The following is a 19,831-nucleotide window of genomic DNA, read 5'->3' on the forward strand; positions in this document are numbered from 1 at the left end:
TTATTTTCATTGGTTTGATCTATGAGTGACGCCATAAATCCAGTTTAGGTAAATTTTCCGCGTCCTCCAAAGGTTTCTTTTAAATTTCGACATTTATGTTGATTTTTAAAATTAATCGTGAAATAAAAATCTTTATAATACAAATCCAACCTTACGATTTTGGATTCAAAAATTTTAAGGATATTAAAATAAAATATTTAAAAATCATAACAAACTAAAAAAAAACTTACACTAAAGAAACACAACAAAAGTCCAACAAAATTTGCATTTTATTTTCTTCTCTCTACTCTACGCCTCCAATTCTTTTTGAAAACATTCTTTTATTTTTAAAATATTTTATTATAAAATTTTTTAATATAAATAAGAAAATGCGATAATAAGGTATGGTTGGATTAGTCTTCCTATTTTTTTGTAAAAAATGTAAAGCGAGAGTTTGAGTACTCTGCACCATAAAAATTATCATCAATTTGTTGAATGTTATTGAAAGTCCATTGAACCCCTGCGAATAAAAAAAAAATATACAGAAAATATAAACTATAAGTTAAATAATAGATTGGACTTCTAATATCTATTTTTTTATTTTAGGTTTTTGCTTCATATTGAAACTTTTTTAATATATAAAAAATTAAAATACGCTATAGTGCAATATATATATGATTATTTTAGAGGGTTAATTTACTCTTTTACCACGTTTAGCTTCTCAAAATATTTAATGATATTTTTTTTTTATTTTTTAAAAAAATTTAAGACAACTCTTAAATTGAAAAGATTTATAGAATTGAGATTCACATTGTAATTAAGGATTTTCAATACTTCAAAATTATAATGTTAATAAAAAAAATTTAAAATTATAAGTTAGAAAATAAAGTTTTAAGTCAAATTAATATATTATTTTTAAAAAATTAACTGGTTTATACATCAGTTAAATTAATATATAAGAATATCTATTTTAAAACTAACTATAAAATTTCTAAATTATGATTTTATAAAAATAGAGGGACCAAAATATTAATAAAAATATGAGTTATGGTTAATTTTTCAGTCAATGACCTAATTGACTATCAAAAGTATTTTAAAGGGGAGGATTAAATTGTTAATTGAATTAAGAGTTAAAGACTTTATATTAATTTGATTATAATATAGAGGCCACTTTATATTTTTTCATTTTGTTGATTATTTTTTCTCGATCTCCACAAGTCTGAGTCATGAGCTCCCTGCTAACTCGGTCTTTTTCTCATTTTTCTCCTACCCTCAGGCCTCAGTTACAGTGGTTAACCTCAAAACCTACCGTCCGGAAAACAAAAAATATGAAAACCAAAACCTCTCTAGAAACACCACTCTGGTGCAGCTTTTGACGCTACTGAGTCACCCACTCAATCCTTCTCTGTTCAATCGGTTGCTATATATAGCCATAAGCCATTGCTTCGATAAGAATATGAGAAGTATCCTCTCTACTCTCTCTCTCACTCGCCCATTCTCTTCTTCTGCTTCTAAAAGAAACCTCAAATCCAATAGCTTCATTTTCCTTCGCTCCTCTTCATTTCTCCATTTCTCTCCTTCTCCTTCGTCTTCTTCTTCCATTTCTCATTTAAACATGTCTCAGGTGATTGATTCGTTAATCTTGATTCTATTTCTTTTTGATAATTGAATTAGTTGATTAATTATTGCTAATTGAGTTGAATTGGTGAATGAGTTTTGCAGAGGAGGGGCGGGCATACAGAGCAACAGCCATCTGTAGAACAGTCTTCTCCTTCATCGGTGGCAGCGGTTACCGATAGAATTGGTGTATTGAGTATCGCGGAAACCAGTGGGCAAATTCATGTTACGGCGTCGTCGCCCATACAGTATGGTATTAATCAGGGTAACTTGCTTGGTCAAAAGGCAATATGGAAGCCTAAATCTTATGGAACAGTAAGTGGAGGTGGAGTTTCGACTGAGGAAGTTGAGAAGGTGCCTTTTAATGGAAGTGAAGTACAAAATAGTGCGTCAGCTGCAACCGTGGCATCTCCGAGAGTTGGTGTTAGTTTAAGTCAATTATTTAAGGGTAATTTATTGGAAAATTTTGTGGTGGATAATTCCACGTATTCGCAAGCCCAAATTAGAGCCACTTTTTATCCCAAATTTGAAAATGAGAAGTCCGATCAGGAGGTATTATTTTTGCTACTATCACTACTGTGCTCCATAGCTTTGCTGTTAAATTTTCTTTAAGCTTTATTATAATTCGCCATTTGGTCCTAATATATACAGATTAGGATCAGAATGATAGAGATGGTATCAAATGGGCTGGCTACATTGGAGGTAAGGAGTTTTTATAGAAGCTTGCCTTTAATATAGAAAGGTAGTTGCTTTGTCATTAAAGAGTTGTGTAGTTTTCCATAAGTTATTTTCTGCTTCTATTAGCACTACATTAGTCTCTATGAACTTGATGAGATAAAATATTGACAAATTGGGACAGCAACTGAAATTGTCATTAGAAAATAAAGACATTCATTTACCCACTTCAGCTGTACTTTGGTTGCTCTTCATCCAGAATTTTGATTATTTTTGCTGTCATTGTTCAGTTCTGGTAGATTAGTAATCTACTTTTGCAGACGTGCTTGATTGCATGATTTTTTGCTTTGATATTACAGGTCACACTCAAACATTCTGGGTCTCTTTTTATGTACGCGGGTAACAAGGGCGGAGCATATGCAAAAAATAGCTTTGGGAATATGTATGCTCATAATGTCCTCACTTACCTCTCTCTTTTGATTTACCCATTTTAGTTTAATACTTTTGTTTTTTAATACTTCTCTTTCTATCAAGGGTTGTTTGATTGCACTATCTGAAGTACATACCTCACATTTTATCACTGCTAGTTACTTTTTGCTGACTGCGCCTTGTAGCTTATTGAACATAGGTTTTGCATTGTAGATACACTGCTGTGGGCGTATTTGTCCTTGGACGAATTTTTCATGAGGCATGGGGAACTGCAGCTGCAAAAAAGCAGGCAGAGTTCAATGAATTTCTTGAGGTAACCTCAGATAATTTAAATCCTCAGCTTCGCATTTTAACTTTATTTCTCTTTCGATTCAAATTTGTTTGAGCATAAATCTAGTCTGGTATCTTTTATGTATTTGTTCTTTTGTAATGCAAATTTTGTATTTATTGTACATTCATAATGCACCACGTCTATATTGCAGCTTGGTATTTCTTTGATTGACTTTGATCTATATTCTGCTCCTCCTTATTCTATCACTTATCTCAGTGAATTCGAAATTCTAATCCTATTCCTCCTCTAAGTCATCTTTAACAGTTTGGGCATAGTTGCTATTATATTACTATTGTGCTTAGTATTTGCATTGATTTTGACCACAATTATAAACTAATTCAGTTATCTTTTAGTTCCTGCAAATTGTTTCACCATTATTTCTTCTTTCAGAAAAACAGGATTTGCATATCAATGGAATTGGTGACTGCTGTTCTAGGAGACCATGGGCAGCGTCCCCGAGAAGATTATGGTAAAAGATGTTCTCTTTTTCAGTTTTTCAACTAAGATGAAAGTAAAAACATGTAAGATCTAGATTGTACCGGAAGGAAAACTCATTCATTCAAAGCATCCAGATTCTTGTCATATTTTCCTGTTTGATTTTAAACTTTGAGTTGCAACTTGTCTACCTTGCTTCTGATCAATTTGGAGCTAGGGATTAAGTTTGAGGATTTTAGTTAAAGTACTGGGAATGATGTGTGTGCGTGCTTTTAAAGTCTGCAATTTTGAGTTGATTGTAACAGTAGATGAATTACACATGGATTCAAATTGAGTGTACTGATGGTGGTTTTGATAAATGATTTGGAAACTTGATGTTTGATTTTATGATTGAGATCATCTTTATGCTGATTGTAGTAATTTTCCTTGTCATTTATCTGGCTGAGTTGTAGTACATATCAGCCAGGATCATTGTGCTTTGCAAAGTAGATCGTGGATACTATGTTGCCATATTTTGAGGAGTTTGGGCATTGGTTAATATTGGATATCTTGTCAATTATATGCTATTTTGATAGGTAGGCTTGCCTTTTTAATTTTCAATCCTCACAGGGTACACGGTTGTTTTTCAAATAGATTGTTTGGTCCTAAAAAAATTATTGTTTATTGGAAGGGAAATATATATGGTCTTTTCTTGTTGAATATATTATAGTATATTGAAGATCTATTTGTTGAAAATACATTTGGTATTTTCATTACATTGCTTGAGGGTACAATTACATATGTCATAGACTCATAGGTTTCTCCATTCTCCATTTGCGTGCAAAGTCAGTTCATTAGGTTGGTCCCATCCTTGGGGTTTGTTGAATTACTTGGCTAATTTTCACGATGTCTTCTTTTTTGCAGTTGTGGTGACAGCAGTCACAGAATTAGGCAATGGAAAGCCAAAGTTCTACTCAACTCCTGAAGTGATTGCCTTTTGTCGGAAATGGCGTCTTCCAACAAATCATGTTTGGCTGTTCTCAACAAGGTGACGAATGTGCATACTCATTGAGTTATAAAAATTGGCTTTGTCTTTAGGATTGTAGATGTCAATTTATTGCTTCTAATTATAGTATGATTTGTTAATGAAGGAAATCAGTGACTTCTTTTTTTGCTGCCTATGATGCGCTATGTGAAGAAGGAACTGCAACCTCTGTATGTAGAGCTCTCGATGAAGTTGCTGATATTTCTGTACCAGGTGCTTAATTTAAATCATCTCTAACATCTTTTGATCATTCTGTTTGTTTTGTCCTCACAAGGACATGATTCTGAGTTAGAAGTAACTCTTTTACAGTGTTATTGGAATGTAGATGAGAGGTAATTGTGGTGAGTATAACCATTTGGAATCATTTTACTTGAAAATATTGTAAGTGGCATACTAACATGATAAGGACAATCTACTGAATTTTGGGAAAAAATTGAGCTTCGAAGCTCGTTCGCAGTAACATATATCCGCGTGACATTTTTAGTAAACATAGGAACTTCTTAAAACATAATGAAACTGAAAGTTCCATGGTTTGTACTGCATGCAGCGGAAAAGATGGAGCCTCATGCCAGTATGAACTTCTCTTCTACAGCATCATCTTTGTTTTCCTCAATGAGGCTCAGAAGTTCTACCATTGGCTCCATATAAGATACTGAACTTCAACTCATGATCCATGCAAAATATGAACCATGCATTGATGCTTTTTTCATTCCATAATAGATTTCTTGTGTGTTTTTACCACTCAATTATTTGTGTTAACTTCTGCTTGAAACCAATTATTGAAATGACCCTCTTCTTTTAATCCTCTACTTTGGGGTAACTGTTATAAGGTTGCAGTTTGGATGTGTATGAATATAAATATGCTGATCAGTGGTTTAGATTTAAACAAATTTTATGAATGTGCAGGTTCAAAAGACCATGTAAAGGCTCAGGGCGAAATCTTAGAGGGTCTTGTAGCTCGTATGGTAAGTCCTGACAGCTCAAAAGACATTGGGGAGGTCTTGAGAGAATTTCCTCCACCAGCTGAAGGAGGTATGGTTCACAGTAAATTTCTTTTTCACGTGAAATTAGCAAATGATTGAATTACCAAAAGTTTCCTCTTATTATTTTACCTAAATCTAGATGTCACCTAAGCCTCTTACCATGGTCTCTAGATTCTGCTCCTACAGGAAAATCTCGTCCGCTTCTGTGCCCCCTTTTTTTTTTTTTTCGAAATGGCATGGATAATTAAAAGATATGGAATAATTTGTGTAAAGATTAAGGGGCATAGGATTACTAGTTATAAATGTTATCTTGACAGAATCAATTTGTTGGCGCACGATTCATGCAGATGGATGTCTTTTGAAAACAATTAGCTGAACTCTTTTCAGTCTGTTCTTATGGGTAATGTAGAAGGTTTGAGGATTAATTTCTTTCTTTGGTCCTGAAAATTACAATTAAACCCTATATTAGGATCATATGACATCTGATCCTCACAGATTTGTTGGAATTTCCTGATTATTCATGCATATATGTACCTTCAGACTTTTCCTGAATTCATATAGAACTAAAATATATTGAAGTAAATTAGCAGAAAAGTGGAGGGACAGTGCAAAACTAGGGAAGAAAAAGAAGCAATTCAAGAGTTCCTTACTTTTATTCCTCTTAAGGAATGCTGTGCGCAGAGCAATCATTCCTTGCTGAGCTCAGTAAGGTTTTGATTGGATGTAGGTTTGTTTCTGCTGTCGTGACACACTGTGTTCTTAACATTAACTACTCTGTTCCTAACAGTTGTTTCTGACAGTCATTGTATGTTGGATGTAGCCCTTATTTTCACAATTTTTTTTTCACAAGTCTTTGTTGTCCTTTCCTCTTCTCCTAGAATCAGTGAATAATTTGTCTTTGGTCAATCTGTTTAATGATTATGCCATTTGAGTGTTTGGATAACTATTTTCTGTTTGTTGCTTAATGTTCTTTTGGAATTATTGTTTAATGATTATCCCATTTGATTGTTTGGCCGACTATTTTTCTGTTTGTTACTTAATTTTCTTTTGGAGTTATGGAACTAAATAATTTGTTAATGATTATGCCATTTGATTGTTTGGATAACTTTTTTCTGTTAGTTTCTTTTGCTTAATTTTCTTTTGGAAGCATGTAAGTGAATAGACATGGTTTATGGACATGCCTTTTGATTTCTGGAATCACTTTTTGTGCTTCAGCTGGCCTTGATTTGGGACCTGGTCTAAGGGAAATTTGTGCTGCAAATAGGGCAGATGAAAAACAGGTGACTTTGAGATCCTTTTAACATTAACTAATGTATTTCATTTGTATAGAAATTATTCTGTGAAACTATAAATTGTGGTATACATTAAAATCATCTTTGTAAAATTGCAATTTCTTTTTCTTTGTGAAATACTATCAGCAAATAAAAGCACTACTTCAGAATGTTGGCTCCTCTTTTTGCCCTGACAAGTCAGACTGGTTTGGGATAGAAGGTGTTGATATCCATTCAAGAAATGCAGATCGATCTGTCGTTTCAAAATTTTTACAAGCTCACCCTGCTGATTTTGCAACCTCGAAGTTGCAGGTGAGGCCAATTGTGCTGTTTTCTGTTTTTTTTCCCATCCTGTAAAAGCAGCCTTTACTAGTGGAAATTAGCAATAAAAATTACAAATAATTGCTGCTAGATTTTATTGTTAGCTCTTTGATTATGGTTTGGAAATATGTCTATTCTTTTGTTAAAATCACTTCTGTAACAGGAGCTGTGTATTTTGTATTTGGGGTTTTTGTCTGTTCTCTAAAGATGATTTTGTTTCTTCATTGAATTGAACCAGGAAATGATTCGTTTGCTGAGAGAAAGACGCTTCCCAGCTGCTCTTAAATGTTACCATAACTTCCATAAAATTGATTCTGTGTCAAGCGACAACCTTTTCTATAAGATGGTCATTCATGTCCACAGTGGTTCAGGATTTCGGCGATATCAAAAAGAGATGAGGTGTTGTTTGGGCATACAGCCTAATTGCAAATTTTTATGATATAGAGCTTAGGTTTCAATTTACTATTACATTATGCATTTTCTACGGAGACCTAACTACAACATTGCTATCTTTATAGGCATAAGCCTGAATTATGGCCATTATATCGAGGTAAAAATGTTTACTACCGATTACCGTCTTTAATACTTGAAGTGAAAAAAGAATTCGAAGGTAGATTAACGAGTTGTGTGGACTTTGATTTTTGACATGTATATTTACTCAGGATTTTTTGTTGATATTAATTTATTCAAGGCCAGCAAGGAGAAAGCTATTGAAATTGCAAAACACAAAAATAACATGGGGGGAAGTGTTAATGGTGATGATGGCATATCTGCAAAAAACAGTATAGCTGATGAAGATGCAAATTTAATGATCAAATTGAAATTTCTTACATACAAGGTATAAACATATAAATGAATTCACCCTGATTTATAGTTGTAATGTAACGTATTAACTGCTTTATGCTTGGAGGGCAAACCAGGTGAAAGATGCATATAAAATCTTTTTAATGGCTAAACCTTGAAGGAATCTTTCATGATCATATCCTAATTAAGGATGATCTAAATTTCTAGACCCTATGCTAGTAAAAAAAAAAAAATTGTCCTCGAGAAACTTTTACTTGATTCTAGAAAAATATATATCTACTGTTATTTGAGGAGGATCAGATTGATTTTGCTGTTATTTAAATGCTTCTAGATTTCGCCCTTGAATTAGGTGATCACTGATCAGTAGAATATGTTTTATTTTCCATTATCGATATTTTTTTTCCATAAATTTATATTTTGGAGTCTTTGTACTATTTCTAACGGATTGGTAAGGAGTTTTGAATATTATTCTTGTATGCTTTTGTATACAGTTGAGAACTTTTTTGATCCGCAATGGTTTGTCAATTCTTTTCAAGGATGGTCCATCTGCTTACAAGGCCTACTACTTGAGGTAAAGCACTATGCCTTGTTGTATTGACTTGGAAAAAAACCTAAAGGTGAGGTTTTGTTTGGTGATGTTGGGCACTGTTCTCTGCATTGTTATATTTGTTTAATGAGGATCAATTAATTGATGAGTCTGAATTTGTTTTAGCAACCGGCTGGAGTGTACATTGAGAGATTTGAGTTATATTTGCAGTGACTTGCACCATGCTTATTGGAAATTTCTTTGGCACAGCCAAAGAATTCTTGATTGAAAGTACATTCTGCCCAAGAACTTAACTTGTTTCCCTCCAGAGCCCCTTTACAACTTTGCTCATGATAGTTCACTGTGCTGCAATTATTGTTAGTCATTGACTTATCATAGGACATGGATTATAGATTAGAACCTTACAAGTATAGAAGTGATATGAAGTCTTTATCATGATAATCATATAATGCATTTTATAAATTGTCCATTTGGCTTTCTTCTTCTTCTTCTTCTTCTTCTTCTTCTTATCATGATAATCATATAATGCATTTTATAAATTGTCAATTTCGCTTCCCCCTAGTGCAGGGTTTATGATATCAGTTGCCATGATGCTATGTTTTCAATGCTATCTCAAGTCTGTTTTTTTAGATTTTGGCCTACGCTTTTTGCTAAATGTTCTAGATTTGTTTGTACATTATAGACAAATGAAAATATGGGGCACCTCAGCAGGAAAGCAGAGAGAACTCAGCAAGATGCTTGATGAATGGTACTGTCAGAATGACTTTATTTGTGCTTCCTCATTTGGAGCTGAAAATCTTTTCTGATTTGTTCCTGTGCAGTTAGTTAATTGGACATTTTTAAAATTTAGGGCTGTATACATCCGAAGAAAATATGGGAAAAAACAGTTGTCATCCTCAATATACCTGAGCGAAGCTGAGCCTTTCCTTGAACAGTATGCAAGTAGAAGTCCACAGAATCAGGCTCTGATTGGATCTGCTGGAAGCTTAATCAGGGCTGAAGATTTCTTGGCCATTATAGAAGGAGACAGGGATGAAGAGGGTGATCTTCAGACAGAACGGGAGGTGGGACCCCCAAGCCCTATTTCCCCAGTCAAGGATGCTGTTCAAAAGAATGAGGGTTTGATTGTATTCTTTCCAGGTAAAACTACCAGTTTATTGGTTATTATCTTCAGAAAATTTTTTCATGATGCCTCATGAACTGCTTGTTTAGTTGGAGGAGAGTAGTGGGATATGTACTATTTTCCATCTTGGCAGTTTGATTGTCGAATTGTTTTAGACTTGAGTTTTTGGAAGGGTTCATGATGGTTCTTTGTCAGCAGTATCTTTGCCTCGTTTCTGACCTTGTGACTTAATATTGGTAGCTAAGCAATTACTAGTCAACAATGTGTTATACAATTGCATGCTTAGAAACAATTTGATTTTTATCATTCAGATAAGCATCAGAATGAGATGCTTTGAATTGCTCAGGGATCATACACATGGTCCCTCGTGCTATTGGTTTATCTTGACATATACATTTGACTTGCGATATTCAGGAATACCGGGTTGTGCAAAATCTGCACTTTGCAAGGAATTACTGAATGCACATGGAGGACTTGGGGATGATCGTCCAGTCCATAGTTTAATGGGGGACCTTATCAAAGGTATGAAATATGGTGCAGCAAATAAGTTTAGTTACACATGAATGTGTTTATGTTTGATTTGCATACTAAGAAAATGTATGGTCTCCCTCAGAAACTTCTGCCCAAATGCTTATAATTGTTACACAGAAGTTTGCAATTATAGAAATACTAATGAAGTTTATTAATGATATTTATGACACTTGATGCTGGACAAAATGGCTTACCACTGTCATTTTGTCTAAAGAACTAAAACTGAGTTCAGGATTCTTATGTGATTTTAGATCTTTTGAAAAAAATGGTAAGAACTTCTTCTCTGATGAGAAAGTGACTTTGCATCATGTCACTTCTTAATAATGTCTGCTTTGAAATATTAATGATGACAGAAGTTTCAGTAACAGGATATTTAACTAGAAATAGGATTCTTATGATGGAAGTAAATGGAATTTGATATACAATAAAGTTAAAAAAAATCAATATGAGATTTCAAGTATTATTTTCTAATTGGATGGTTATGTAGCTAATCGAGTCTGAATTCCATATTAAACTCATGTTTCCTCTATAGTTACCATTTAGCATTTTCTTTTGCCCATGACTATAAGTTGTCTATTTCCCCATAGTAACTATTGATCATGTAATCTGGTTTATGAAAATTCTGAGCTTGGATTTTATGTTCTCTCTGACAGGCAGGTATTGGCAGAAAGTTGCTGAGGAGCGCAGGAGAAGACCATATTCTATAATGCTTGCTGACAAAAATGCACCAAATGAAGAAGTTTGGAGACAGGTAAACTAATTTCTCTTGGACTCATTTGAAAATGATGATGCTTTGATGGGCTGAAGCAGACTTAGACAAATGAAAAGGGGTCCGATTGATGCTGACCCTTGTGTGTTGGCTATTGCTTATATGGTGGCAAGTCATGGTATTAAATATTTCTTGACAGTAACATGGTAATGTCGGTAGTCATTTCAACCAGAAGCTTTGAGCCTATATTACAGACATGCTCTCAGTTAAACAATTCTCTGTTTTCTTGAGCATTTCGTTAGCTATTTTTAAATGGGTCACTGTGTCTGCATTTGGAGAATAACTAAAGGTTCATCCAAACCTTACATACTGGATTTGCTCTTGATTTCTACATGCATTTGTGCGGGCCGCTGTTTCATGAGAAATAGTGGGGTTCACCTAACCAAAACAAACTTGAAGACCAGTGCCTTATGACAACTTTCTCCATTCGATGCAGATTGAAGATATGTGCCGCAGCACCCAAGCTTCGGCTGTTCCTGTTGTTCCTGATTCTGAAGGTTATGATCCTCTCCTAATACTGAAGATGCCAACTTTCCTTGTCATACTTTGTCTTAAACAATAATAACTCAATATTTGTTCATTTTTCTCGTGTAAGTTCTGTTGCACATATTTTGGCAGTTCTGGCATGCTATGTGTGTGTTTTATTTTGATGGCTACAGTGATGTTTGTTGCTTGGAGATTTATTTGCCTCTGCCTAACTTCTTTCTGATAAGTGAATAGCTTTCATGTAGAATTTATGGAATATTGGCATGAAATTTTTGTGCACTCTACATGTTGAAGATTAGTTCTACCTCATAGTCCAGTCCATATTGTTGTGAAAATCCTCGAGTCACAAGTCTTGCTTTATATCTTTCAATTGATCTATCCGATCGAGGTCTAAGCCTAAGTCATTCTTTAACTTTGTGGACAATTCTACTTCATGATTCTAATTTTTATGATTTTTGGATTTCCTAATCTATTGAATTTCTGGAAAGAAAACTGCAATTGACTGAATGTTAAGGACTACACCATAAACACATATTAACTAGCCTTTTTTGTCCATAGCTTCATGAGGTAAACATTTTTATCTATTCTATCAGGAAAGACTACTTTCATGTCTATTTCTGTCTTCCTTTACATAAATCACATTTCGTTTTCTAATTCTTTTCCTATTTACATTCTACTTCCTAACGTTTCCAATCTGCATTCACCCTTACTTTGATGACTACATGCAAAAAATTCGTAAAGGACATGAATATTACATGTTCATCGCCATGCATATGTTTTTGCAGCCTCTGGAGCATTCTGCACTACAACTACTTGTGCAAATTAATTTGTTTTTGGAGATTCTCTTTAAACTGCAATTTTCCATAAATATATTGTTCCCTGGGATAGTGCTATATTTTTAGTAGAACCTGTTGATGTTAAATGGGTGACTATATCTCCACTGATGCTCTTCGTATGTGAGCAACATAAAACAAATGTGGTATTTGATTGCTTTTTCTTAAACAGCAGAGTGCTTTTTATTTATTTATTTATTTATTTATTTTTTGCAACTACCAATAGTTTGTTCAATTTAGTGTTAGTCTTCACTTTTGAAATGTTTTGATTTTCATGGTTATTAGTTTCTAATTCTGCTATTGAATGATATGAATTACTGGCTTTTAAATATTCAGGTACGGATTCTAATCCTTTTTCTCTCGAAGCATTATCTGTTTTCATTTTTCGTGTTCTTCAACGAGTTAATCATCCGGTACTTCTCATTTTGGCTTCTTTGGTTTGCATATTTTGAAACCAGGATTACATGATTGGATTTCATCTTTCTAACCCTGTTCTTCACTTTGAACTTTGTAAGGGCAATCTGGACAAAGAATCTCCAAATGCTGGCTATGTGCTTTTGATGTTTTATCATCTTTATGATGGCAAGGTATCTTTTGTTGTTGGTATGATGTCTCTCTATGCCTAACCATGAATCATTTTAACTGGTGCCGCTTGCATTTTCCAGAGTCGAAAAGAGTTTGAGAGTGAATTAATTGAACGTTTTGGCTCTATAGTGAAGATGCCATTGCTCAAATCAGATAGGTAAGCATAAATTTAGCCTAAGACAACTGGAGACTCTCATATATGAAATGATTCTTAGCTTTCTTCATTTTTGGTCTCTGAATAACATTTTTTTGCTCCTGATTTTCTTTGAAATATTTAAAAATCTATTGAGCTCTTTTTTCTCTTTTGTGAACCTATTGAATCCAATTAGTCCAAATAAGCTCTTGAGTGCTAACCATTAGATATTAAATGGATAAAAGTTGATATGAAAGGGAGGAGGATAGTTGCATTGTAATGGAAAGAATTTAATGGCAATAATGAATGTATCTTATATAATTGAAATGACGGTTTCTGGCTTCTAAAGGTTATCCCTTTTTTTTTTTTCTTGGCTTTTCTATTTTAGATCAAGTAGAATGAATCACTAGCCATTCAATCTTGTGACTTTCTGCATCTCCTTGGCTTTTGCAGGAGACCTTTCCCGGATCCTGTGAGGTTGATTCTGGAGGAGGGAATAAATCTATATAGGCTTCATACAAACAGACATGGAAGGTGTGAACGTTTATATGCTTTCTGTTGAGGTTTTTGCTTAACATTTTAGATTATCTGATTTAAATAATGTTGGCATGAAGAGTTAATCGTTTATGTGGGAAATGAAAGCTAGAATGTTGGAAATGAATGCTATTGTCGAACTTGAATGTCATTATGCTGGTAGATAATTTTTGAAGAAAACTAGAAAGTTGTGGAGCTAAGCATTTAAGTTTTAAGACGCTATATTATCTATGAATGCTTTCCTTCATTTATCTTCACATTGATTCATTCTTTTGCCTAGTTACTTTTGATTGTGGAAATCAACATCAGGTGAAAAACAATTTGATTTTATGCTCCACCCAGATTGGGATATAAATAAATCATGTCCAGGCTATTCCTTGTGTTCTTTAATTTTCTTAAACAACATAGAACACCTTCTTGTCACTAAAAATCATGCCTATTTTCCTCCAAAGTATTGTCTTACCATCATTGACCTATGTCATTGGTGGACTGAAATGATAAAATTTATGTTTCTTCCTTAGTTGATTAGTTTTTGTACCATTTCCAATGTAGTTTTCATGCTAATGTTATGGTGCAACTTCTTTAATTGTTGCTTATATCCCATTAAGACGGTACATTTTACTTGTTTATTTTCCTTGCTGTTCCTAGATTGGAGTCCACCAAGGGGTCATATGCAAAGGAGTGGGCGAACTGGGAGAAGCGATTGCGTGAGGTTTTATTTGGGCATGCTGAGTATCTGAATTCCATTCAGGTCTACATCTTATACATTGTGTTCACATTGATGTGGGTGGGCATGTGGAAGTGTTCTTTGATTTGATTTTCTAGCTCTTATTACTATCACCTATATGAAAATCATGGTAGACTAAAGTATTGTACAAACTCCAGATCTAACCCTTCCTCTTCCACATTCATACTACTTCATGTCTCCCATTTTTCCCAATTTTTGTAGTAAATAAACTTATCCAGAACTTGTATGCACCCAGGTTCCGTTTGAGACTGCAGTTAAGCAAGTACAGGAACAACTAAGAAGTATTGCTAAGGGTGAATACATAACACCAATTACTGAGAAGAGGAAACTGGGAACAATTGTTTTTGCTGCTGTCAGTTTGCCTGTTACAGAAATCTCCAATTTTCTCAACGATGTAAGCAGGATTTTAATTTCTCATTTTCTTCACATTAGGCCTGCAAATGGTTCAGTGGCTTATTAAGGAATTTTCCCCCTAATCACAGCAAGATTCTTCTTGTTTAAACCTCTGGTAAATCAAGTCCATATATATATGAGTTTTGTGTAGAGTTTTTCCATTAGATGTCTTGGTCTGATGCACCTGTTTACTGCCATGGATATATCCGTGGTTAAAAATTAATTATCACCTTCTTGTTCTTACTAATAGTCGAGTAAGCATTGTCAATGCTAAATATAGAGAGTTATACTCGTATGGACCACCTTATTCAATCCTCTCGTTTTACCTCGTCTCTAATTCACCTTAATACTTTCTTAAATTGGCCATTCATGTATAGATATTTAGATTGCATGTTTTTGACATAGGAAATATATATATTCTTGCTCTTTATTGACTCGTTCATTCCTTGAGCAGTTGGCTCAGAAGAACGCGAAGGTCGAAACTTTTCTTCAGGATAAGGACATGGTGCACAACCTCAAGAAGGCTCACGTGACTCTTGCCCACAAGAGAAGTCACGGTGTTGCTGCAGTAGCAAGCTACGGACTCTTTCTTCATCAGAAGGTCCCTGTACAGTTGACTGCACTTCTCTTCACAGACAAAATGGCTGCACTAGAGGCAGAACTGGGTTCTGTTGATGGCGAAAAAGTAGTTTCAAAAAACGAGTGGCCCCACGTTACCATATGGACTGGAGAGGGAGTAGCACCGAAGGAAGCCAACACGCTACCCCAGTTGGTCACAGAGGGGAAAGCTACTCGTGTTGAAATCAGTCCACCTATCACCATATTTGGCACACTAGAATTTTATTGAGTTCTTTTTTCTCTCCTTTTCTTTTTGTTTTCCCACTTATTGGTCTAGAAATGGCTTCGAACTTTGTTCATAGTACAATTTCAGTTATAAAATTTTGCAGGTACTAGGTAGAGTGCAAAAGATTACAGGAGATCCTTTTCATTGTTAGGAGCCGAGTTATATGAGCTGCTGAGATATTGTGTACAGGCGAAAATGAACCAAATATGAAATATTGAAACTTTTCTACTAGGTTAAGAAGAAAATTTCTACTAGGATTGAATCATTTAACTGCTGCTGCAATTTTTATTTTTCCAAAGGATGAAGTGCTATTCAGTCATTGAGTTATTATCGAATTCATTACCTTGTACCTCTATTTTAAAGAACTAATTATATAGTTTTTGAGTTTCATGTCCCTTGACCAAAGAGTCCTCCCATTCAAAATATATCATTCTTCCATTAATTTTCAGTGAAAGGATGGAAATATCCTCTATTTTAATGGGTAATTACTCTCTTTATCCATTTGTTTATTTCTTTTCACGTATGTTATTATGTTCTAGTTATCCCTTTCTTCCTCTCAAACTTTCTTTTCTTTTCCTCACCCCCTCTCTTTGCATCATCCCTCGTCCAAGGTCTCACTTCACTATTGTTTCATCATCATTAAGTAGCCATCACTGCCAAACCTCCATCTCACTGTCCAAGCTCCACGAACAAGCCATCATCACCATTTTGTTTTATTATTTTCTTTTTCCTTCTCATGTTTGGTTAAATTTTTGTGGGTACTCTTTCTAATTTTTCTATTTTTCTAAAAATGCCTACATAAGTTTTTGTGATTTGATTCTTCAATTTTTGATAAAGTAAGTAAAAAGGCTCTTTTAGTGCAGAGGGACTTTTGTCGGGAATTTTATAATTGGGTCTTTTTAAACGGAGGGACTTTTCCGAGGAATTTTACAATTGGTTCTCCAAAATAGAGGGATACTAAATAGTGTATTACCATTTTTTTTTCAAAAGAAAAAAAACGCCTGTAATTTTGTAGGGAAAAATCATGATTTTATCTTTGTATTGTCAAAGTATATAACATTACTCTTGTATTTTTTAAAAATACACAATTGTCCTTATTTCTAACTCACCGTTATATTATAATATCTTTCCTTCTGTTAATCTTTTATATTTTTTGTCAATAAATTACTATTTTATTTTATATTTTGTCAAAATTAACTAATTTATTTATGTATTTTTTTTTCTTATTTTGTCTTTGAAATTTGTCAAAATTAACTAATATCTCTATATTTAACATGAAAAGTACAAAAAATTAACAGAAGGAATAAAAATGTAACAGAAGCAAAATTAGAATAAAATTATTTATTTTTAAAAAATGGAGCGACAGAGTTGTGTATTTTGACAAAAAATACCAAGAGAAAAAAAGAATTTTCCTTTTTATTTGTTAAGTCTGAAATTGCAGATATGTACTAGTAAGCCCACTAAAAATTAACATTCGCCTAGATCATGTTTGATATACTAGATTGCATTTTCCAACTTTTAATTATTTGGTAATTTCTTTTTATTTTGAGAGGCCCCGTGAACGCGGTGGAGAGTAGCCATTCCACTCATGAAAACACTCATAGTCGAGATGATTTAAATTCGAGATTTCTCACTCGTGAAGATAAATCAAACCATACTCGATTAACTATTATTTAATACTATTTCCGTCCCATTTTGTTTACATGGTTTGACAAAACACGCATATTAAGAATTTAGTCAACAAAAGTTATTTTGCCATTTTTTACTCTAAACTCGTTAAGATATTAAAAAAAGTCATTTATTAATGAAAGATCATAAATATTATTATGGAAAAAATAATTATTTACATATTTAAATTTAGAAACCTTACAAACATTTTGAGACATTCAAAAAAGAATAACAAATGGACAAAATGGGACAAAATGAGACAGAGGAAGTAATTCTTACTTCCATATTTCTCAAAGTTTTAAAATAAGTAAAATAATTAGATTTTTAGTAATATAAACTGTTAATAATATTATAATTTATAATAAAAAAATTAAGTTATATATATATATATATATATTTATTGCATTTACTTGCAACGTGTAAAACTAACAAGTACAAATAATGTTCACGTTCGAGAAAACTAAATAAAAAAAAAATCTAAATATATAAAAGTGGAAATGAGCAGGGAGAACATTGAGTTTGCAAAAAACGTAGATTTAATAAGTTTATGGATTGATAAAAATATTATTAAGGATTTTAATTTGATTGATTAAAAAAATAAAGGTAATTTAATTTTGGTCATATTAATTTCTTATCTAAATCTAAATTCTACGATAAAATAAGAAATTATATTATATACCATATAAGGTATATGTTAAATATGGTAAGAATATAATATTTTTAAGAATTTTAATTTTATTGGTTTAAAAATTAAAGATAATTTAATTTTGATTAGTTATAATATACTATAAACATATATATTAAATATGGTAAGAATGTCATATATTTAATAGTATTTTTAATAAATTTTAATTTGATTGATTATACTTTTTCCCTACAAGTAATTTATTCTATAAACAATAAATGCAATTTATTATTATTTATTAAGAAATATATTATAAGATATAATATTTTATATAAAATAGAAAACAAAACTCAAAATAGATTTATTGGATTGACAATAAAATAGGTTTATTGTCTTATAATAGGTATATATTATAAGATTTATAAGATTTATTATTTTTAATAGATTTATTGTTTTATATTATAATATTTATTAAGGAATTATTGTTTTTTAATTCATTCAGTTTGGAGGAGAATCTGGAAATCATCATTTTCAAATGAAGGACAAATGAGGTTATTTAGACTCCCAAATCTCAATATTGCAACAAATACATAGTTTCCTTTTTAATTTACAACTAGTATATACGGAATGAAATTGCATGTACTTATATGCATGCATTTGAAGAACGAGGCTATTGACACAACTAAAGGGTTTTAAATTAAATGCAGGAGCATCAAAAAATTTTCAATTAATATAAAACGAAACGTTAGGTGGGATAAGATATTATTCTCTAAAAGCCATTTTATATATTGCCTCATCGAATGATATAATTTATAAAATAGCATTTTGATGTAGTCAAATTTCTAAAATTTTCTTTAAATGTTATTGTCAAACAGAGTCTAGAGAGCTCTCGTTGGAAACAAAACTACCAAAATAAGAAATAATTTAATTCAGGAAACTTATAATAATGATGAAACAAAATAGAAGTAACTTAGGAAATTTATTCAAATACAGAATTTTTCATAGGATTTTGAAGAAACTCTATTACAATGCATATTTGCATTCTCATTCATAGAGAGAATCAGACATGACTTCAATCTATTGGAAATTCTTATTACCTGCATAAATTATAGCTTAATGATGAATTCTTTTATTATTATTTAAACAACCTCTTGTAGCCTGCTCCTTTGACATTTGTGCCGAAGGTGCTGCTATCATCCTGTCCAAAGGTGCTGCTGTCTGTATCTGCAATTTCTGTCGGTTCCTCTGCTGTTGTTGTCATTATCATAGTTGTGCTCAACATGAGCATGCAAAAGGCAAAGACAATCAGTCCCTTAGGTAGAGCCATTCTTCTTCTTCTTCTTGAAATGATTTTTTATTTTTATTTTTGTTGATCGATGATGAAAGAGATATGGATTTATTTATATTAAGAATTTTGCTATAATTAGGCTTATTTTCTTAAGAGTCTTGCTAATTAGAATTGGAGAAAGGGTCAAATAACTAATTAGTTGCTAATTATTAGGAAAATGGAAGAATAGAAGTGGTCATTCAAGACTATAAACTTCAATCCTTGACCAATATATTTTTGTGTGTGCAAAATATAAGTAGTTCGGTTAAATAAAAAATAATGTAATGAAGAGAAATATGGTAGTTAGTGTATAGAGTAATAGACATACCATAAATATAAGAATATACACGAAGGTAAATCATTGGGAGACAATAATTTAATCCCACAAAATAGCACCTGCAGGAAAGAAGCTTATGGGACCTTTGGTTAAGGTAACTTGAAGGGAAAAAAAAAAAAAATAAATAAAAGGTTACCGTTACTTATGATTATAATATTGTCTTTGGTGCTTGTCATGGTAATGTGAGTTATAATAAATTAATTTTTAATTTAGGTATGCAAAATTTTCCATTTAAGTTTTTTTAGATTAATTTTATTATTTAAAATAAAAGAAATTATTAATAATTTTGGTAACAAGTACGTTACTAATATTATATAACAATTTTCAATAGTATGTAAAAAGTAGTTTTTTTTTTTTTTTTTATGTAAGACGTGGTAAGTTACAAGTAGTGTGGTTTATAAATATTTTTTGCAAAAAATAAAAATTTTAAATAAAAATTTCAAAAATAAATAATATTTTATTTCTTCTAATTTGTAATA

At 32.4% G+C, this 19,831-nt stretch overlaps 1 protein-coding gene across 1 annotated transcript; it reads left to right on the top strand.

The window, feature by feature from the left end:
- Positions 1-1,218: 1,218 nt before the first annotated feature.
- Positions 1,219-15,665, top strand: RNL (RNAligase). Its single transcript, XM_012209483.4, has 27 exons — positions 1,219-1,603; positions 1,702-2,148; positions 2,248-2,298; positions 2,631-2,713; positions 2,914-3,013; positions 3,422-3,500; positions 4,370-4,493; positions 4,597-4,703; positions 5,397-5,522; positions 6,689-6,753; positions 6,892-7,056; positions 7,304-7,464; positions 7,584-7,615; positions 7,728-7,903; positions 8,361-8,440; positions 9,099-9,164; positions 9,267-9,556; positions 9,954-10,061; positions 10,724-10,821; positions 11,276-11,336; positions 12,495-12,571; positions 12,674-12,745; positions 12,824-12,900; positions 13,330-13,410; positions 14,059-14,161; positions 14,394-14,552; positions 15,006-15,665. The coding sequence occupies exons 1-27, from the start codon at positions 1,436-1,438 to the stop codon at positions 15,396-15,398; spliced, it is 3,549 nt and encodes a 1,182-aa protein (XP_012064873.1). The 5' UTR covers positions 1,219-1,435; the 3' UTR covers positions 15,399-15,665.
- Positions 15,666-19,831: the final 4,166 nt, after the last annotated feature.

The sequence above is a fragment of the Jatropha curcas genome, chromosome 1 (genome assembly GCF_041381405.1).
Source record: "Jatropha curcas cultivar XTBG-Jc1 chromosome 1, XTBG_Jcur_1.0, whole genome shotgun sequence".
NCBI lineage: Eukaryota > Viridiplantae > Streptophyta > Magnoliopsida > Malpighiales > Euphorbiaceae > Jatropha > Jatropha curcas.